Below are 20,033 nucleotides of genomic sequence, written 5' to 3'. Positions count from 1 at the left end.
AGAGGAACATCACAAAAACCACAATCTGTCTCACCCTATACAAGCACTGCAAAACCTCATACAACACATCCTGTTTGCTCTGAGACACAAATTAATTTAATCTTATCAGTGCTGCACGGGAGTCAGAGTAGATGACTACAATGTCTGGTCTCACCTCCTCCACCCACTCTGCAACCAAGAGTATGGCCAGCAACTCCATTGTGTAAACAGATAAATGATCCTTTGTTCTTTTTGTCACTGCCACCTTAGACTCAGGAACACTAAAAGCTGCATCTGTCCTCCCAGTTTTAGGGTCTATAGATCCATCTGTGAATATATTCAAGAAAGCATAGTATTGTGTTTTTAAATGTTCACTTACAACAGAATCTACTCCTTAACAACTCTTACCCACTCAAGCAACCGAGATCTATCCCTAGCTGAGGGAGCAACCAAGCAATGGAGGCTGCTGAGGGCATGACGGTTCCCAATAATCGCTGGAATGTAACAAATAGAATGGAATCAAACACATGGAAACTCAGGAGGTCCTGTGTGCTCCACAGCATATTCGTAGCGCTTGTCTGAGCTGCTTATCCATATGTTACACTTTCACGAAGTCCATTTCCACTACATCGACATACAAACTACGTTTCCCATAATGCTTCTCGCTTCAGAATATACGTGTTTCTTTTGCGACCAGCTTTCATGCGCAGAAGTTGACCTACAGTCTCTGAAGAAAATGGCAGCATTAGGACTGGGGCTGCAGGTATGACTTTCGGATGAACGTGAATGTTATGCGATTCATGGCTGGGTTTTTAATTTGAGAATGTATGTATATTATTAATTGGCACAAAATGGATCAGTGTGCATAGTTTTGAGGTCGCGCAGAAATAGTTTTCAACGCACAACACGCGAGGCCTTCTGTGAACTTGACAAGCCCGCTCCGCTACTGTTAACTAGCTAATGTTAATTACAGCCCGCTAGCTTGTTGAATATAGCTAGCTACCTAGTTATGCTTATTTGTCATTTTTCTACGGAGCAATAACATGACTATTTACTGTTGTCTATAAGACAGGCGCATGCCATTGTAGAACATGTGGTCAAGATTTTTGCTAGTTCAAAACGATTTTGATAGCTTGCTAACTAACAGCTACTGCACTCCAGACGTCACTGTTATATATTAATAATTTCCTTTATCATCTCTATCCTTTTTCAGGTGCGTCAATTCAGCACGTCGGTTCTCCGACAAGCTTTGATCAGGGTAAGAATTATGAAGTTCAACTTCAAATTACCCTTGTCATCTGATCAGTGCAATATTCTGTTCTATGGCTGATCATGTCCTTTGCTAATATGATTCTCACGCACGCTACAGCTTGTGCAGTGTCAGTGTTCATTTGCTCTGTGGTTGGTTATTCCTTATGTTTGTGTCCGTTTTCTATTTTAGCCCCCTATCGACGTGTATGGGGTCGGAGGTCGCTATGCCACAGCCCTGTTCTCTGCTGCCAGCAAGCAGAAGAAACTGGAACAAGTAGAGAAGGAGATGAGGACGTTGTCAGTGAGTTATCCACTGCACCTCTCTCTCCTGTCTTAGTACTCTGTCCACTTGTGTGTGATGTGTATATACACTCTCTATTAACTAGGGAAACATTCATTAGTTTGTTAGGCACTGATGCGGCCACTATCATTTTTGACCAGCTCTCTTTTCATTCTCTCTACCAGGCTCTGATCAAGGACCCCAAGCTGTCCAGTATTGTGATGAACCCTCATGTCAAGCGCAGCCTCAAGCTGAAGTTCTTTGGTGATGCCATGACGAAGGCAAATCTCTCCCCAATATCAGTTAACCTCATCAGTGAGTCGCCCAGCCTAACTAAGTCATACTCCACAGTGCACTCCTGTTCTGGAAACTGCTGTTGTGTAAGAAAAATAAATGGGGCCTGTTTGGGGAGGATGACATTGTTTTTCTGCTGTCAAGAGACTCATCTACCAAACTGCTTAATTTCCTTGTCTTCTGACTCTCTTGACCATCTGAAATGGAAAAAGCGATATGGACGTCACTCTATACCTTTTTTTGTTTCCACTAGTTACCACAGACAGTCAAAATTGTGTAAATTCATGAAAACAAAAATGTGTTTTTGGTCTACATTTAAGGTTGGAGTTAGTCATGAGGTTAGCAATGTGGTTACATTTTAGGTTTAAAATCTAATTTTAAGAGAAATTGTAGTAATGATTTTTGCTGTGGTAACTAGTGACAACCTACCCTTTTTTGGTTGGCTAGTTGTAACCAGATAAAGTAAATGTCAGCTAAGGGTACTGTTGACTGCTCACTAATAATCTTAATTAACTAGTGATACAAAGGAGAAATAGTTGAGTATTTTTGCTTTTGTTTAATTATACCTTTATTTAACTAGGCAAGTCAGTTAAGAACAAATTCTTAATTTCAATGACTGCCTAGGAACAGTGGGTTAACTGCCTGTTCAGGGGCAGAACGACAGATTTGTTTGTCAGCTCGGGGATTTGAACTTGCAACCTTCCGGTTACTAGTCCAACGCTCTAACCACTAGGCTACCCTGCCGCCCCATCATGAGAACATCCTCACCCTTACTAATGTTACTGAATGCAAATGCAGTTCGTGCAAATATTATTTGTGGCTGCTGACTAAGCCACTGAGGTTTCATTGTTCCCCTCTCTCCTCCTCAGCTGTGTTGGCAGATAATGGCCGTCTGACCCTGACCGCAGATGTAGTTGGCGCCTTTGCGAAAATGATGAGCGCTCACCGTGGCGAGGTCATCTGCACTGTCACCACCGCTCATGTACGGTGACCCACCACCATACACACTGTGGTTGTCAGAAGTTTGCATACACCTTAGCCAAATACATTTAAACTCAGTTTTTCACAATTCCTGACATTTAATCATATTAAAACGTCCCTGTTTTAGGTCAGTTAGGATCACCACTTTTTTTTAAGAATGTGAATTGCCAGAATAATAGAGTGATTTATTTCAGCTTTTATTTCTTTCATCACATTCCCAGTTGGTCAGAAGTTTACGTGCACTCAATTAGTATTTGGTAGCATTGCCTTTTAAATTGTTTAACTTGAGTCAAATGTTTCTGGTAGCCTTCCACAAGCTTCCCACAATAAGTTGAGGGAATTTTGGCCCATTCCTCGTGTCAGAGCTGGTGGAACTGAGTCAGGTTTGTAGGCCTCCTTGCTCGCTCACACTTTTTCAGTTCTGACCACAAATATTCTATAGGATTGAGGTCAGGGCTTTGTGATGGCCACTCCAATACCTTGACTTTGTTGTCCTTAAGCCATTTTTCCACATCTTTGGAAGTATGCTTGGGGGTCATTGTCCATTTGGAAGACCCATTTGCGACCAAGCTTTAACTTCCTGACTGATGTCTTGAGATGTTGCTTCAATATCCACATAATTTTACTTTCTCATGATGCCATCTATTTTGTTTAGTGCACCAGTCCCTCCTGCAGCAAAGCACCCCCACAGCATGATGCTGCCACCCCCGTGCTTCACAGTTGGGATGGTGTTCTTTGGCTTGCAAGCCTCCCCCTTTTTCCTCCAAACATAAGGATGGTCATTATGGCCAAACAGTTCTATTTTTGTTTCATCAGACCAGAGGACATTTCTCAAAAAGTAGGATATTTTTTCACATGTGCAGTTGCAAACCGTAGTCTGGCTTTCTTATGGCGGTTTTGGAGCAGTGGCTTCTTCCTTGCTGAGCGGCCTCTCAGTTTATGTCAATATAGGACTCATTTTACTGTGGCTATAGATACTTTTGTGCCTGTTTCCTCCAGCATCTTCACAAGGTCCTTTGCTGTTGTTCTGGGATTGATTTGCACTTTTTGCAACAAAGTACGTTCATCATTAGGAGACCGAACATGTCTCCTTCCTGAGTGATATGATGGCTGCGGGGTCCCATAGTGTTTATACTTGCGTACTATTGGTTGTACAGATGAACGTGGTGCCTTTAGGCATTTGGAAATGGCTACCAAGGATGAACCAGACTTGTGGAGGTCTACAATTTTTTTCTGAGGTCTTGGCTGATTTCTTTTGATTTTCCAATGATGTCAAGGAAAGAGGTACTGAGTTTGAAGGTGGGCCTTGAAATACATCCACAGGTACACCTCCAATTGACTCAAATGATGTCAATTAGCCTATCAGAAGCTTCTAAAGCCATGACATAATTTTCTGGATTTTTCCAAGCTGTTTAAAGGCACAGTCAACTTAGTGTTTTTAAACTTTTGACCCACTGGAATTGTGATACAGTGAATTATAAGTTAAATAATCTCTGTAAACGATTGTTGGAAAAATGACTTGTCATGCACAATATAGATGTCCTAACTGACTTGCCAAAACTATAGTTTGTTGACAATAAATTTGTAGAGTGGTTGAAAAACGAGTTTTAATAACTCCAACCTAAGTGTATGTAAACTTCCGACTTCAACTGTATATAGTTGTCAACCCGAGTTCCATATTAGTTTTTATAGTGTTTGATTTGATCTTTGTATGTATGACACAGCCCCTGGATGAGGCTAACCTGGCAGAGCTGAAGGTGGCTCTGAACGGCTTCCTGGCAAAGGGAGAGACACTCATATTAGAGACCAAGGTGAGACCATACTCAATTCGTGTCCTCGTTGGCACAATAAGGATTTATCTGCTGTCAACTCCTGGTAGGGCAGGGCGGTAAACTGTTAAAAATATATATACTGGTTTTCATTCACAGTTTTTTTTTTTTTCAACAGAGATGTGTTTAAATCAAATTGATTAGTTGTGGCTAAAAGGCTGTGCGTGATGACGTAGTGCACATGAATAACTTTTGCGGTTACATTCTCATGTAGTAAATAGAAAATACAAGTTAAATGGGTTTCCATCGCATTTTAAACTACTGATGGTTTTGTCATACACACATTTTTAGTTATATAGCGAAGGTTCCCACTTTGGTCTTGGCACATGCTCTCCAGCCACAACCAAGCACGGCTGTACGATGGCTCGGTTATTTCAGCAGTAGGGGAATGTGAACTACAAGCCAATCATGATGCGGTAACCTATGTGCTAAAGTTCCAAATGGTGAAAACCTTGCCAAAGCCTCTCCTTTCAGCAGAAACATGTGAAAAGCTTAAGTTAATACAGCTCAACCAGTGTCAGCACTAAAGGAAAAACTAAATGTCCCATCACACTTGAACACCTCAGAGGCAATACTGAAACAGTTTGAGGACATCTTTGAAGGGTTGGGGGCTCTGTGAGGTGAGCTCCACCTGGTGGTGGATGTGTCTTTCAGACCAGTTCAACAGCTTCCCCGCCAAATCCCCATTCCACTGAAGGAAACGATACTAAAGGCTGTTGATTCAATGGAGGAACAGGGTGTCAATACGAAGGTCACCAAACCTACTAAGTGGATAAGCAACATGATTGTGGTGGAAAAGCCGGGCAAAATAAGTCTGCCTTGATCCAAGTGCCCTGAACAAAGCCTGATGTGTAGGGTACATTACCAAATACATACTATTGAAGAGGTACTGCCTCGCCTGGGAAAAACACATCTTTGGGAATGGATGCAAAAACATGAGTACTGGCAGGTATGTTGTTTGGATGAAGAGAAAAGTTACCTCACCACATTTTGGACCCCCAATGGTAGATACCGATGGACACTGTTACCTTTTTGGGGTGAAACCAGCTGCAGACGAATATCAGCAAAGGCAACATGATTCACTTCAGGAGTAAGTGTTATGGCTGATGACATCCTGGTATACGGCTGTGGTGCTACATTGGAAGAAGCCTTGCAGGACTATGACCACAACCTGACTCACCTCTTACAAAGAGCAAAGGAGATGGATCTAAGGGAGGATATGCCCAAATTGAGGAGTGCCTAGCCATTGTGTTCGACTGTGACCGTTTTGATCAATACCTTTTATGGTAGGTGCGGGTATTGCCTACATGAGAATTTTGATGAATCAACAATGAATCTTTTTTTCCCCTCTATTTTTTTAGGTGAAGCCTTTCACTGTTGGTGAACACCTGTTTACGAATCATTTAACAAATAACATTTGATTTCATATTATGGACGAGCAAGATTATTTTATTTTTAAACTGCAGCCAAGCGTTGATCATGTCACCAGAATACGACCCTCAATATTTATTGGGAAGGAGCATCAAGCTCTTCATCTTGCACTTTCACCACCCTGTGAAGTTCATTTATTTTAGCTGTAGCCTAATAAACTGCATCCTTTCCTGAGTCAGTCGGAGGACCACACAACACCATAGTGTGACTCCAAGTTTATTTTGATATGATTATATCAACATTTGTGCATGAAAGCATTTCTACCATTTCTTGCATTTTACAGACACAAAAAGATCCCACCTTGTCTAGTGTATTTTGTTGACATTTGGAAAGTTAACCAACATTTGCTATTTCCTTCAGGCCTGTCATGACATTTTCTTATTGTGACTTCAGAAAGTATTCACAGCCCTCGACATTTTGTTTTTACAAAGTGGGATTCGAATGGATGTCATTTTTGGTCAACGATACACAAAAATACTTTTCAGTGGAAGAAAAATTTGAACATTTTCAAAAGATATAAGGAAAATAAAACTACACTGAACTAAAATATAAACGCAACCATTTTTGTGATTTTACCAAGTTACAGTTCATATAAGGAAATCAATCAATTTAAATAATAAATTCATTAGACCCTAATCTATGGATTTCACATGACTGGGAATGCAAATATCTTAAAAAATAATATTTTTAAAGTAGGGGAGTGGATCAGAAAACCAGTCAGTATCTGGTGTGACCACAAATTCCCTCATGCAGTGCAACACATCTCATTTGCATAGTTGATCAGGCTGTTGATTGTGGCCTGCGGAATGTTGTCCCACTCCTCTTCAATGGCTGTCTGAAGTTGCTGGATATTGGCAGGAACTGGGACATTTCCAGCTTCCAGGAATTGTGTACAGATCCTTGTGACATGGGGCTGTGCATTATCATGCTGAAGCATAAAGTGATGTCGGCGGAAGAATGGCACATCAATGGGCCTCAGGATCTTGTCACGGTGTCTGCATTCAAATTGCCATCGACTATAATGCAATTGTGTTCGTTGTCCGTGGCTTATGCTTGCCCATATCATAACCCCACAATGGGGCACTCTGTTCACAACGTTGATATCAGCTCAATGCTCGCCCACATGACACAATACACGCTGTCTGCCATCTGCCCGGTACAGTTGTAAATGGAATTCATCCTTGAAGAGGCCACTTCTCGGTGGCTATCGAAGGTGAGCATTTGCCCACTGGTTACGCCGCCGCAATGCAGTCAGGTGAGGACAACGAGAGCTTCCCTTAGACGGTTTCTGACAGTTTGTACAGAAATTCTTCAGTTGTACAAACCCACAGTTTCATCAGCTGTCTGGGTGGCTGGTCTGATGATCCCGCAGGTGAAGAAGCTGGATGTGGAGATCCTGGGCTGGCATGGCTATGATAGGGTTCTAAACAGATTTGTGCACAACATCTGAGAGAGAAGCTTTTTGTGCATCTGAAAAAAATATGATCTTTAAATTTAGCTCATGATACATGGGACCAACTCTTTGCATGTTGCGTTTTATTTTTGGTCAGTGTAATAACAAATTAGTGCAGAAAATTTAAGAAATTCATAAATGCTGGAAGTGAATGCAGAAATGTAATAAATAACTATACAAATGGGAACCGTTGGTCGAGTAACAGAGTTGGAGGCTACCAAAGAGGATTTTGATTCCTGTGCAATGTTCTACAAATGGGACTACTTCGCTGTCAGATTTGTCCTGTTATTTTTGGTTGAACAGTATGAAGCAATCAGGATGGAGAAAGCTCATTTATAAAAACAACTTTGAATATTGTTTTGCCATTCTAGGGTCATGCACTACCCATAAAGCATAGCCTAGAACTCGTATTATTCAGAAACATCAAATACCTTCAAATGAGAAATACTGTGATATATTATGTCGATATTGCCCTGCCCTACCTAACACCTGGTATATGCAAAGGCTTAGGACTGTCAGGCTAGCACTAATCTGGAACATGCTGATATGCCTATGGTTTGAATGGTGCTTTAACTTGTATTACTTTTTTCTTTCCTCCAGTCTGATGCCTCCATCCTGGGTGGTATGATTGTCAGCATAGGAGATAAGTATGTGGACATGTCCACCAAGACAAAGATCCACAAACTGACCAAGATCATCAGAGATAGTTAAGTCCATTGCCCCGTCCAGAGAGTCATGGGAATGTTTCTCTGCTTCCTGCCACCTATAAAGCGCTTTGTCCGCTAAAATCCTGTCTCGTTGTGTTCGTAATAAAATATTCTGTAACATACAAAGTGTATTTGTAATGCCTTTTATTTAAAAATTTTATTTGACCTTTTATTTAACCAGGTAGGCCAGTTGAGAAGAAGTTCTCATTTACAACTGCGACCTGGCCAAGATCGAGCAAAGCAGCGTGACAAAAACAACACAGAGTTACACATGGGATAAACAAACGACCAGTCAATAACACAATAGAAAAATCTGTATACAGTGTGTGCAAATGAGGTAAGGAAATAAATAGGCCATAGGGGCAAAGTAATTACAATTTAGCATTTAACACTGGAGTGATAATGTGCAGATGAAGATGTGCAAGTAGAAATGCTGGTGTGCAAAAGAGCAGAAAAAAAACACGTATGGGGATGAGGTACAGTGGGGCAAAAAAGTATTTAGTCAGCCATCAATTGTGCATGTTCTCCCACTTAAAAAGATGAGTTCTGTAATTTCCATCATAGGTACACTTCAACTATGACAGACAAAATTTGGTCAATAACAAAAGTGTATCTCAATACTTTGTTATATACCCTTTGTTGGCAATGACAGAGGTCAAACGTGTTCTGTAAGTCTTCACAAGGCTTTCACACACTGTTGCTGGTATTTTGGCCCATTCCTCCATGCAGATCTCCAGAGCAGTGATGTTTTGGGGCTGTTGCTGGGCAACATGAACTTTCAACTCCCTCCAAAGATTTTCTACGGGGTGGAGATCTGGAGAATGGCTAGTCCGCTCCAGGACCTTGAAATGCTTCTTACGAAGCCACTCCTTCGTTGCCCGGGAGTGTGTTTGGGATCATTGTCATGATGAAAAACCCAGCCACGTTTCATCTTCAATGCCCTTGTGTTAGGGTTGCGTAAATTAGAATCTGGTATCAGGATAAATATAACAATGAGTCACTGATTGTATACTATGTATTTTTTATTAGCTAAGTAATAAATGGCAAATGCAACATTCGTATATACGGGCTCACTGTAATACCACGCAGGGCAGAACAGAGAACTGACAAGATGTATGTAAACAGTATTCTTTATACTGTGATAGACAGTTCCAACCCGTCTGTTGGCCTATCACAGTAGAGGCTGGGCGTGGTTTAAACTTGCTCAGCCTATTGCAGGCGCTCAGGCGGGTCCCCGCCTCTTAGCGCTTCTGTTGATAGATGTAACTGTTGCTGTGAAGAACATCCAGGTTCTCATGCTCTATACCGTTATCTCGCACCTGGCTCCTGTTATCTAACAAAAGACCACTTGTTCTCGCAACACCCCATGCTACTCTGTATTTTTCCATCATGAGAAAGGCCCATGGCCTTAAAACTTTTAACAATGTTTCAAGTCAGCTATGTTGCATAACACATACATACATCCACACAAGCCAACAGCAGATAATATTCAATCATATATATGGTAATGGATATAATGTAAAACACAGGATCCAACACTTGCTGATGGAAGGAGGTTTTCACTCAAAATCTCACGATACATGGCCCCATTCATTCTTTCCTTTACACTGATCAGTCGTCCTGGTCCCTTTGCAGAAAAACAGCCCCAAAGCATGATGTTTCCACCCCCATGCTTCACAGTAGGTATGGTGTTCTTTGGATGCAACTCAGCATTCTTTGTCCTCCAAACACGATGATTTGAGTTTTTACCAAAAAGTTATATTTTGGTTTCATCTGACCATATGACATTCTCCCAATCTTCTTCTGGATCATCCAAATGCTCTCTAGCAAACTTCAGACGGGCCTGGACATGTACTGGCTTAAGCAGGGGGACACGTCTGGCACTGCAGGATTTGAGTCCCTGGCGGCGTAGTGTGTTACTGATGGTAAGCTTTGTTACTTTGGTCCCAGCTCTCTGCAGGTCATTCACTAGGTCCCCCCGTGTGGTTCTTGGATTTTTGCCCATCGTTCTTGTGATCATTTTGACACCACGGGGTGAGATCTTGCGTGGAGCCCCAGATCGAGGGAGATTATCAGTGGTCTTGTATGTCTTCCATTTCCTAATTATTGCTCCCACAGTTGATTTCTTTAAACCAAGCTGCTTACCTATTGCAGATTCAGTCTTCCCAGCCTGGTGCAGGTCTACAATTTTGTTTCTGGTGTCCTTTGACAGCTCTTTGGTCTTGGCCATAGTGGAGTTTGGAGTGTGACTGTTTGAGGTTGTGGACAGGTGTCTTTTATACTGATAACAAGTTCAAACAGGTGCCATTAATACAGGTAACGAGTGTTGGACAGAGGAGCCTCTTAAAGAAGTTACAGATCTGTGAGAGCCAGAAATCTTGCTTGTTTGTAGGTGACCAAATACTTATTTTCCACCATAATTTGAAAATAAATTCATTAAAAATCCTACAATGTGATTTTCTGGATTTTTTTTCTCATTTTGTCTGTCATAGTTGAAGTACCTATGATGAAAATTATAGGCCTCTCATCTTTTTAAGTGGGAGAACTTGCACAATTGGTGGCTGACTAAATACTTTTTTGCCCCACTGTAGGTAGTTGGATGGGCTATTTACAGATGGGCTGTGGACAGCTGCAGCGATCGGTAAGCTGCTCTGACAGCCGATGCTTGAAGTTAGTGAGGGAGATATGTATTCAACTTCAGTGATTTTTGCAATTTGTTCCAGTCATTGGCAGCAGAGAACTGTAAGGAAAGGTGGCCAAAGGAGGTGTTGGCTTTGGGGATGACCAGTGAAATATACCTGCTGGAGCGCATGCTAAGGGTGGGTGTAGCTATGGTGACCAGTGAGCTGATATAAGACGGAGCTTTACCTAGCAAAGACTTATATTTCTGTGTCCATGCATCAGCAAGTGTTGGATCCTGGTGGAGGGAATATAAAATGCCTGTTTATCAGCTTGGATCATTTATGATGCAGTTGATGTACCACGTTAGTGCCATAATCTCAATTATAAACTGGGTGGTTCGAGCCCTGAATTCTGATTTGGCTGAAAGCCATGGTATATCCGACTGTATAACATGGGTATGACCAAATATTTATTTTTACTGCTTACGCTGGTAATCCGTTTATAATAGCAATAAGGCTCCTCGGGGTGGGTCCGTGTACCAAAGCCACACTGCATTGCGTCTTAAATAAGAACAGCCCTTAGTCGTCGTATATTGCCCATATACCACACCACCTCAGGTCCTATTGCTTAATTATAAACTGGGTAGTTTGATGCTGGTATGATGCAAATGTATTTGTTTATGTTTTTTAAATTATGATGGTAACCAGTTTATAATAGCAAGGCACCCTGGGGGGCTTTGTGGTAAATGGCCAATATACAGTATCACAGCTAAGGGTGGTATCCAGGCACTCTGTGTTGCGAGAACAGCCCTTAGCTTTGGTATAACCCCACGGCCTTATTGCTTAAATGTATTTTCTCTTTTGACTTCAAAAGATATTAATATCAGAATGTAGCAATTAGTGTTTCCTCTCATTCATGGGAATATGCTCTGCCACTTCTTGGTGTATCCGTCCATACTATGTTCTTAATAGAGGAATTAAATTCCTATATGTTTAATACCCAGTTAAATTAATACACTCAGCCCATTTCTAAGGATTTGTAAGAAACTTATTTGCATAAAATGGGCGGAGATTAGTCTCAAAATCAAGCACTAGCGTTTATTCTCGAGAGTACTGAACATGATACAATTTACAACAGGTTATAAACTGAAAATGATGTCATTAGGTTTCGAACTGTCCCGTCTCTCCTTCAGTCCGGTACAATGGCAGTATAGTTCTCAAGCCTTCCTACATCGTCTCCCACCAATTTAGATAATTTATGACCAAGCCAAGGTCTTCCTGTGTAGATAAGCATTCTAGCCAGTCTGACGATAAGTTCATTCGTTTCTACCAAGGAACAGACAGTCATTGTTCTAATTCTTGATTATAATTACACACATTATATTCAGTACTAGGATTAAAAGAAAATTCATACATCTATACAATAACATATTAGTATTCTGATTGGTCAGTCCTGATTGAAATGTATACATAATTAGTCATTATTGATTAAAAAAAATCCCTTAACAGCTCTGCATAGCCGGGGGTGTGCTCCATACTACTTTAACAATTTTACATTCACACTGGTGATGCAGTGATTTCGGAAAGTATTCAGACCCCTTTATCCACATTTTGTTACGTTACAGCCTTATTCTAAAATGTATTGTTTTTTCCCTCTCAATCTACACACCCCATAATAACAAAGCAAAAACTTTTTTTGTTGTTGAAATTCTTACAAATGTATTCAAAATAAACATATCACATTTACATAAGTGTTCTGAACCTTTACGCAATACTTTGAAGTACCTTTGGCATTGATTACAGCCTCGAGTCTTGAGTATGACGCTACAAGCTTGGCACACCTGTTTGGGGAGTTTCTTCCATTTGTCTCTGCATTTGTCTCCTCAAGTTCTGTCAAGTTGTTCGATCAGGTTCAAGTCCGGGTCACTCAAGGACATTCAGTCTTGTCCCGAAGCCACTTCTGCGTTGTTTTGGCTGTGGCTTAGGGTCATTGTCCTGTTGGAAGGTGAACCTTCGTCCCAGTCTGAGATCCTGAGCGATCTGGAGCAGGTTTTCATCAAGGGTCTCTTTGTACTTTGCTCTGTTCATCTTTCCCTCAATCCTGACTAGTCTCCCAGTCCTTGCCGCTGAAAAACATCCCAACTGCATAATGCTGCCACCATGCTTCACCGTAGGGATGGTTCCAGGTTTCCTCCAGACGAGACGCTTGGCATTCAGGCCTAAGAGTTCAATCTTGGTTTCTCCAAGCAGGCTGTCATGTGCTTCCGTCTGGCCACTCTACCATAAAGGCCTGATTGGTGGAGTGCAGTAGAGATGGTTGTCCTTCTGTTTTCGCTTTGTCATTATAGGGTATTGTGTGTGGGTTGGATTGGGGCAATTTAATACATTTTTAGAATAAGGCTGTAATGTAACAGAATGCCAAAAAAGTCTAGGTTTCTGAATACTTTCTGGATGCACTGTACATCTGAATGATAAATATTCTTTATTCACTGGTGACCACAAGGTCATGTGACTGTGTAGACTTTAGGGGTGACCATACTCCTACAATATAGCCTACTGCTTAAATTCCTCTGGTAATTCCGTTTTAATGTATGTTTAGATTATGTGGATGTGTTAGATGATTCATTTTGTACTGCATAGCAGCATACCCCAACAAGTCCTCTCGAGTTTCAGGGCGTGCCGGCTAATGTTATAGGCCATCACTAAAACAACTGATTAAACTACCACGAACCTTGATTAAAGTTTCAACGTTTATTCACAATGTGCACAGGATAGAGTCCGTGTGGATACTCCGAGAGAGAGATTTTTTTTCAGAGTTAGTAGTTGTTAGCCATTAACAGTTTTATGGCGAGGTGATAAGCACTGTTTAGGAGTCTGTCTGAGCCTTGATGCACCAGTACGGCCTGCCGGATGGTAGCATGTAGAACAGTCCATGTATTGGGTGGCTGGAGTTGAACAAGGTATGCTAATGCTGGATTTGTGATCACTGGAGCGGCAGGTAGCCTAGTGGTTAGAGCGTTGAGCAAGTAACCAAAAGGTTCTGCCCCTAAACAAGGCAGTTAACCCACTGTTCATAGGCTGTCATTGTAAATAAGAATCTGTTCTTAACTGACTCGCCTAGTTAAATAAATAAAAATTCACTGCTATAAAGTGTTTTATACCTTTTAATTGATATTGAGGACATAAACGTTTAACTCGGGAAATGTGTTTCCCAGTAGCTCAGAATCTATGGCCTTCAAATTCAAATCTGGACCTTGAAGCCAGTTCCACAGTTTTTTTCCCCTTTCTAATCAGGGAAGGGTTTAGAACTGGGACACCAAGGTGTGTGCAATTAATTATCGGGTATAACAGAAGTCTGAACCTCATCGGGAAAGATCTGAATACCCCTGCTCTGTAGCTTTCAGAATCTATTGCTTTTGATTTCTTTCTCTTTTTGAGGTGATGTCTGGCCCACAGGTGGCTCTGGTCACTGGTTCCACGTGGGGCCTGGGGTTAGCCATAGTGCAGGCACTGTGCCAGGGCTTTAAATGGGATGTTTATCTGAGCGCCTGGGACGTCCAGAGGGGGGCCGTGGTTGTGGAGGATCTGCAGAGGGAGGGACTCAAGCCCAGACTCCTCCAACTGGACATTACAGACCTGGCCGACATCCTGGCGGCATGGCAGCATTTCATGAAGGAGTACGGGGGTCTGGATGTGCTAATCAACAACACACGCATCGCCCCAAGACGTAACTGCACATTATTAATGCCTTAACATTCACTCACACAGTCTGACACACTGGCTGCTTTCAATACAGGCAGCCCAATTCTGAATTTTTTCCCACATCAGATTTTTGTCAGAGCTAATTTGATTGGTCAAAATACAATTAGTAAAAAAAGAACAGAGTTGGGTTGCCTGTCTAAATGCAGCCATTGTGCAATAGTTATTGTGTGTCAGCTGGCCTGGGAATCAGTAACATTTAAAGTAAACTAATAGCTCCCTCTATGTCCAGAAGGTGACCCTGCATCCTTCGGCAGCCAAGTAGAACACATTCTCAAAACCAAATTCTTCGCCACCAATAACATGTGCAATGAGCTTCTTCCTCTCCATGTGTGTTCTCTGGACCTCCAGGCCCTGCAGAAATGACATCGCAGAGGAGGAGCTAGTGGCTCTGATGAAGTGCTTTGTTGCCTAGGCCAAAGCTGGAGACCACGTCAGCAAGAGCTGGCCAAATTCTGGCTATGGGTTGTCCAAAATAGGCCTGATGGCTCTTAGACACCCCAGAGAGGATCCAGCTAAACCCCTGCTGCCCGTGATGACATTACCTATACCAACAGGACTAGGACGCCCACGGAGGGGTTGGACACACCTGTACACCTTATTACAGGTGCAGTGAAATATGTTGTTTTACTGGGTCAGCCATATTAGTATGGTGCAAATTATATATTTTTCACCTTGTTGGTGTCAAGTATTCAAACCAGTGACCCTACTTACTGGGCCAACGCTCTAACCACTAGGCTCCTTGCCACCCTACATTAAACAACCATGTTAATGTGTCTCATTTGTTTACAGGGCCAGAGGATAGGTTGTGCACTGAATAGCTAGTATTATCTTTGATTAAACAAGTCACTTCATTGTCTCAAAAAGGACTGTTCAATGTAATACACGATTATTAAATAACAAAGAAACAGATACAGTATGTTTGCAGTTATTTTTGTTAATGCTCTTTACCCCAGCTTTGACCAAATATCTGACAGTGAAGTGAGAGGTTTGTAAACGTCGCATATCCTGGAATGTACCAACACCGGGGGTGCCAGTGAAAAAAGGTACATCATTTCTGATTTGAACGCTGAACTCAAGAAACAGGTTTACCTAACTCGGCTGAATCGCTTATTCATTAATTGTGAATACTATTAACTGACATTGTGAGGGGCTTTTAGCTTGTGAAGATAAATACTGCACCTAAACTGTCAAGCAGCTCCACACTCCACCCCTCCGAAGATCAGGAAGTGCGCTCTCCGTGCTCCAATGGCTCTCTGTGAATCAGCTGAGTTTGGGCTTTCCACCCTGTTGCGTTTAGCATGATCTGCACGAGAGAAATTGGAAACGCACCCCCCCCATCTAACGGTTGGTTGACGGTTTCTCAAAGCTTCAGTTACAGAACGGACGCTACACCCAGAACCGTTAACATTCGCCGGTTTCCCGGGATTTAGTGACATTTGTTGGACGCACGCGAATGGTCAGCTCAAACCCGAGCTTGTTTTGCAGTTGGTGAGTCATTGATGCACCCATATGATGCACCTTGTGTTTTTCTGTTTACCGCAACATTCGGTCCCGGTTTGGTGAGAATAAAAATTGACGGGGTGTAGCTAATAATATAGGCCTATAAATCACTGGATATAGCACATTGAAATCGCCATATTTCAATTTTAATTGGCTTGTGTTTTCTTCCCAGTTCACGTTTTCCTGTTGTGAATCAATATTATCTAAATATAGTGCTACCCTAATTCCTTTGACTCGGTGGACAACGGGGACATGATGCAGTGCCGCGTTCACGCTATTTTAATTATTTCTCTGCAACATCTACAACCATTCAATCTCAGTTATTGTAACATTGTTGCACTGAGTCTGGAGCTTTATAAACAACATTGGAAAGATGAAGAAGCAGCAGAATCTTGGGTGGGCCTGGGAGCCAGACTCAGCCAATCAGAATGAGTTTTTCCCCAAAAAAGGGCTTTACTACAGGTAGAAATACTCGTCAGTATCATCAGCTGTCCGGGTAGCTGGTCTCAGACCATCCTGCAGGTGAAGAAGCAGGATGTGGAGGTCCTGGGCTGGCATTGTTACACGTGGTCTGCTATTGTGAGGCCTGTTGGATGCACTGCAAATTTCTCTAAAACGACTTTGGAGGCAGTTTATGGTAGAGAAATGAACATTCACTTATCTGGCAACAGCTCTCATGGACATTCCTGCAGTCAGCATGCCAATTGCACACTCCCTTTAAACTTAAGACCTGTGGAATTGTGTTGTATGACATTTTAGAGTAGCCTTTTATTGTAACCAGTATAAGGTGCACCAGTGTAATGAACATGCTGTTTAATCAGCTTCTTGATATGCCACAACGGTCAGGTGGATTATCTTGGCAAAGGAGAAATGCTCACTAATAGGAATGTAAAGAAATTTGTGCAAAAAATATGCTTTTTGTGTGTATGGAAAGATCTTTTATTCAGCTCATGAAACATGGGACCAACACTTTACACGTTGCATTTATATTTTTGTTCAGTATACATTGCCAACAACATCTAATTGGATGAAATCGTTTCTCATTCTCTTTCTCACACACAGACAGATGGAAATCCCTGATTTGCTCTTTGACGAGGCCATCTTACATAATGCAGCCAGGTCTATAGAGTCACATTCAGAGCCATAGCGCTGCCATGACTCAGTCTTTAACAGCAGTGTCTGTCCCATCCTAGAAGTTCAAGCCTGTCCTATTCATTTTATAGGCCTAGTCTCACAAGACATAGTCATATGCTATATGGTAGTCAGTTTCATGGTGTCACAATCAGGTGACCGATATCTCTTTGCATTGCCTATTGGGTTTGTGTCCCTAAATCAGCTGGTAGTGAGTCCACCCTCTAAACACACAGTCTCCTTTCCCCTTCAGGAGCAAACGTTGCAGGCCTACCACAAGCACTCCCAGCTCCCTATCAGCATGTTCATGAGATGGACAATGAGTGTCTGATAGGCCGCTCCAGGTATTATTGTGTGTTGAAATGCAACTTTGGGCCACACAGCAATGCGTTTCAGTATGAACGCGATGTAGGCCTAAATATCTACATTTCCTTGTTTGAATTCAAACATTAGTTTATGACTAGATAAATATTCCAGGAAGCTAATAAAATCAGTTTTGTGAAAGATATTTGTATCCACAGGGTAATGTGTTTGCAGAGGGTTTTAGTAGGTCACTTGACAGGCTTGAGGTTGTGCTATGCAGGCAGCCTGTATTTCTGCACCTGACGTTCACATTGCATACAAATCAGGTAGCCTTGCAGGTAGTAGTGTTGGGCCAGTGGATCAAATCCCAGAGCTGACAAGGTAAAAATCTGTAGTTATGCCCCTGAGCAAAGCAGTTAACCCACTGTTCCCCAGGCGCCAATGTTGATTAAGGCAGCTCCCCGCACCTCTCTCATTCAGAGGGGTTAGGCTAAATGCGGAAGACACATTTCAATTGAATGCATTCAATTGTACAACTGACTAGGTATTCCCTCTTCTTCTTCACTTCTCTGTCAGGAGAGAACATACTACATTAGCAGAAGGTAGGAGAGTGAGACAGAAAGGGGGAAAAATGAACCTGAATGAAGATGTGTGGATGTGTCAGCAGCTGTAACGAGACTGGCCTTTTCACTCAGTTTGGGGATAGTACTGACCCAGCCTCTTAAAGAAGATGTTCTGATCCAGAATCTGTATTAAAGTGGAGCTCAACCAATCACCCAGTTGACTAATTGGGGACTGCCCTAGTCCAATGGCCACAGCTGTGATAGAGAATATTCAATTCACATCTTATCTGTTCTGTTATCTGACCAGAGCTAGACAGACTATAGTCAGTCAGTTCACATACAGGCTAAAGTCATACTGTGTGTGTAGGTGTATGTACCAAAGTAGTAAGTCAGTTAATCTGTGTAATGCGTTGAGTTTGGGAGTGGTTTGCAGGACTAACAGTGAAATGCTTACTTATGGGCCCTCCCCAACAATGCAGAGAGAAAGAAAATAGAGGAATAATAATAGAAAAGTAAAAACCCGTAATAATCGATAGACAATGAGTAATGATGATCTTGGCTATATACTAGGGGTACCAGTACCGAGTCGATGTACAGGGGTACGAAGTAATAGATATGTACATATAACTAGGAATGACGTGACAGATAGTGAAAAGTAGCAGCAGTGTATGTGATGAGTCAAAAGAAGTTAGTGCAAAACAGGTCAATGCGGATAGTCCTGGTAGCTAGTTGGTCAAAGTGGCAATATCTAACCTTTTGGGTGACCCGACCAAATTGACATAGAAATGTGAGGTATAATTCCACTTGAAATTAAGTCTAAGAAGCGGTAGATCTGTTCTATTTGCACTGTTACTGTGCTTCCCCTTCTTAAGTTTTGTTTTTGTGTCTTTTACTTTCGGTTTTATACACCAGATGAAACAACAATATTTTTGGTTATGGAAAATATATTTCGCAGTGGTTTAAATGGTACAATAATTCTCTACACTATACTAGCTTATTTTGTCACATAAACTGAAAATAGGCAAACTATTAGTTTTAGCAACCACGAAATGGCAGCGCGATTTCTGCATAGTGCCACTTTAACTATTTAACTATTTAGCAGTTTTATAGCTTGTTGGTAGAAGCTGTTCAAGGTCCTGTTGGTTCCAAACTTGGTGCATCGTTACCGCTTGCCTTGCGGTAACAGAGAGAACAGTATGACTTGGGTGGCTGGAGTCTTTGACAATTATTAAAGGCCTTCCTCTGACACCGCCTGGTATAGTGGTCCTGGATGGCAGGGAGTTCAGCCCCAGTGATGGACTAGACCAGTCAAGATTCTCTCAATGGTGCAGTTGTAGAACATTTTGAGGTTCTTAAGGTGTTGTCGTGGGGGAAGAGGCATTGTCATGCCCTTTTCATGACTGTGTTGGTGTGTTTGGACCACAATAGATCCTTAGTGATGTGGACACAGAGGAACTTGATGCTCTCGACCTGCTCCACTACATGTGAATGGGGGCGTGCTCAGCCCGTCAGTTCACGTAGTCCACCATCAGCTTATTTGTCGTGCTGACATTGAGAGACAGGTTGTTGTCCTGGCACCACACTGCCAGGTCTCTGACCTCCTCCCTATATGCTGTTTCATCATCGTCTGTGATCAGGCCTACCACCGTTGTGCCATCGGCAAACTTTCCCGTCTGTCTCTTTGTCAACCTTTCTGTCTATAAATCCCTAAGCTTGTCTGAGATAAAGGTTTAGAGAGAAACAGAGACAGAAATAGGCCTAGATTTAAAGGAGATAGTCCTAGTCAATTATCAAGTCAATCCATGTGTGTGTCAGTGTGTCTGCTCATTTTGTTTGCAGGAAACACATTGCAGATCAATGTTGTGGAGGAGACAGACAGATAAAGAATGCTAAGGCTGGCAAACAAACAAAAGCAGCCCCTAGCTAGCTCCTGTCCATTAGAACCCAG

At 42.0% G+C, this 20,033-nt stretch overlaps 2 protein-coding genes across 2 annotated transcripts in view; both read left to right on the top strand.

Moving 5' to 3' along the window:
• The first annotated feature begins 642 nt into the window (after nt 1-642).
• Nucleotides 643-8,331, top strand: LOC135547437 (ATP synthase subunit O, mitochondrial-like). The gene is made up of 7 exons (XM_064976460.1): nt 643-742; nt 1,193-1,237; nt 1,421-1,531; nt 1,696-1,825; nt 2,674-2,786; nt 4,510-4,596; nt 8,099-8,331. The coding sequence occupies exons 1-7, from the start codon at nt 716-718 to the stop codon at nt 8,207-8,209; spliced, it is 624 nt and encodes a 207-aa protein (XP_064832532.1). The 5' UTR covers nt 643-715; the 3' UTR covers nt 8,210-8,331.
• A 7,506-nt stretch (nt 8,332-15,837) lies between these two features.
• Nucleotides 15,838-20,033, top strand: part of LOC135547435 (protein dopey-2-like) — a 51,424-nt gene continuing 47,228 nt past the window's right edge. The window contains exon 1 of the mRNA XM_064976457.1: nt 15,838-16,076. The gene's annotated coding sequence lies outside the window, so the exon portion shown is untranslated. The remainder of the gene's footprint in view (nt 16,077-20,033) is intronic.

This window comes from Oncorhynchus masou, chromosome 10 (genome assembly GCF_036934945.1).
Source record: "Oncorhynchus masou masou isolate Uvic2021 chromosome 10, UVic_Omas_1.1, whole genome shotgun sequence".
NCBI lineage: Eukaryota > Metazoa > Chordata > Actinopteri > Salmoniformes > Salmonidae > Oncorhynchus > Oncorhynchus masou.
The sequence above is the reverse complement of the archived record's forward strand: the minus strand, read 5'-3'. Positions and strand labels throughout refer to the sequence as shown.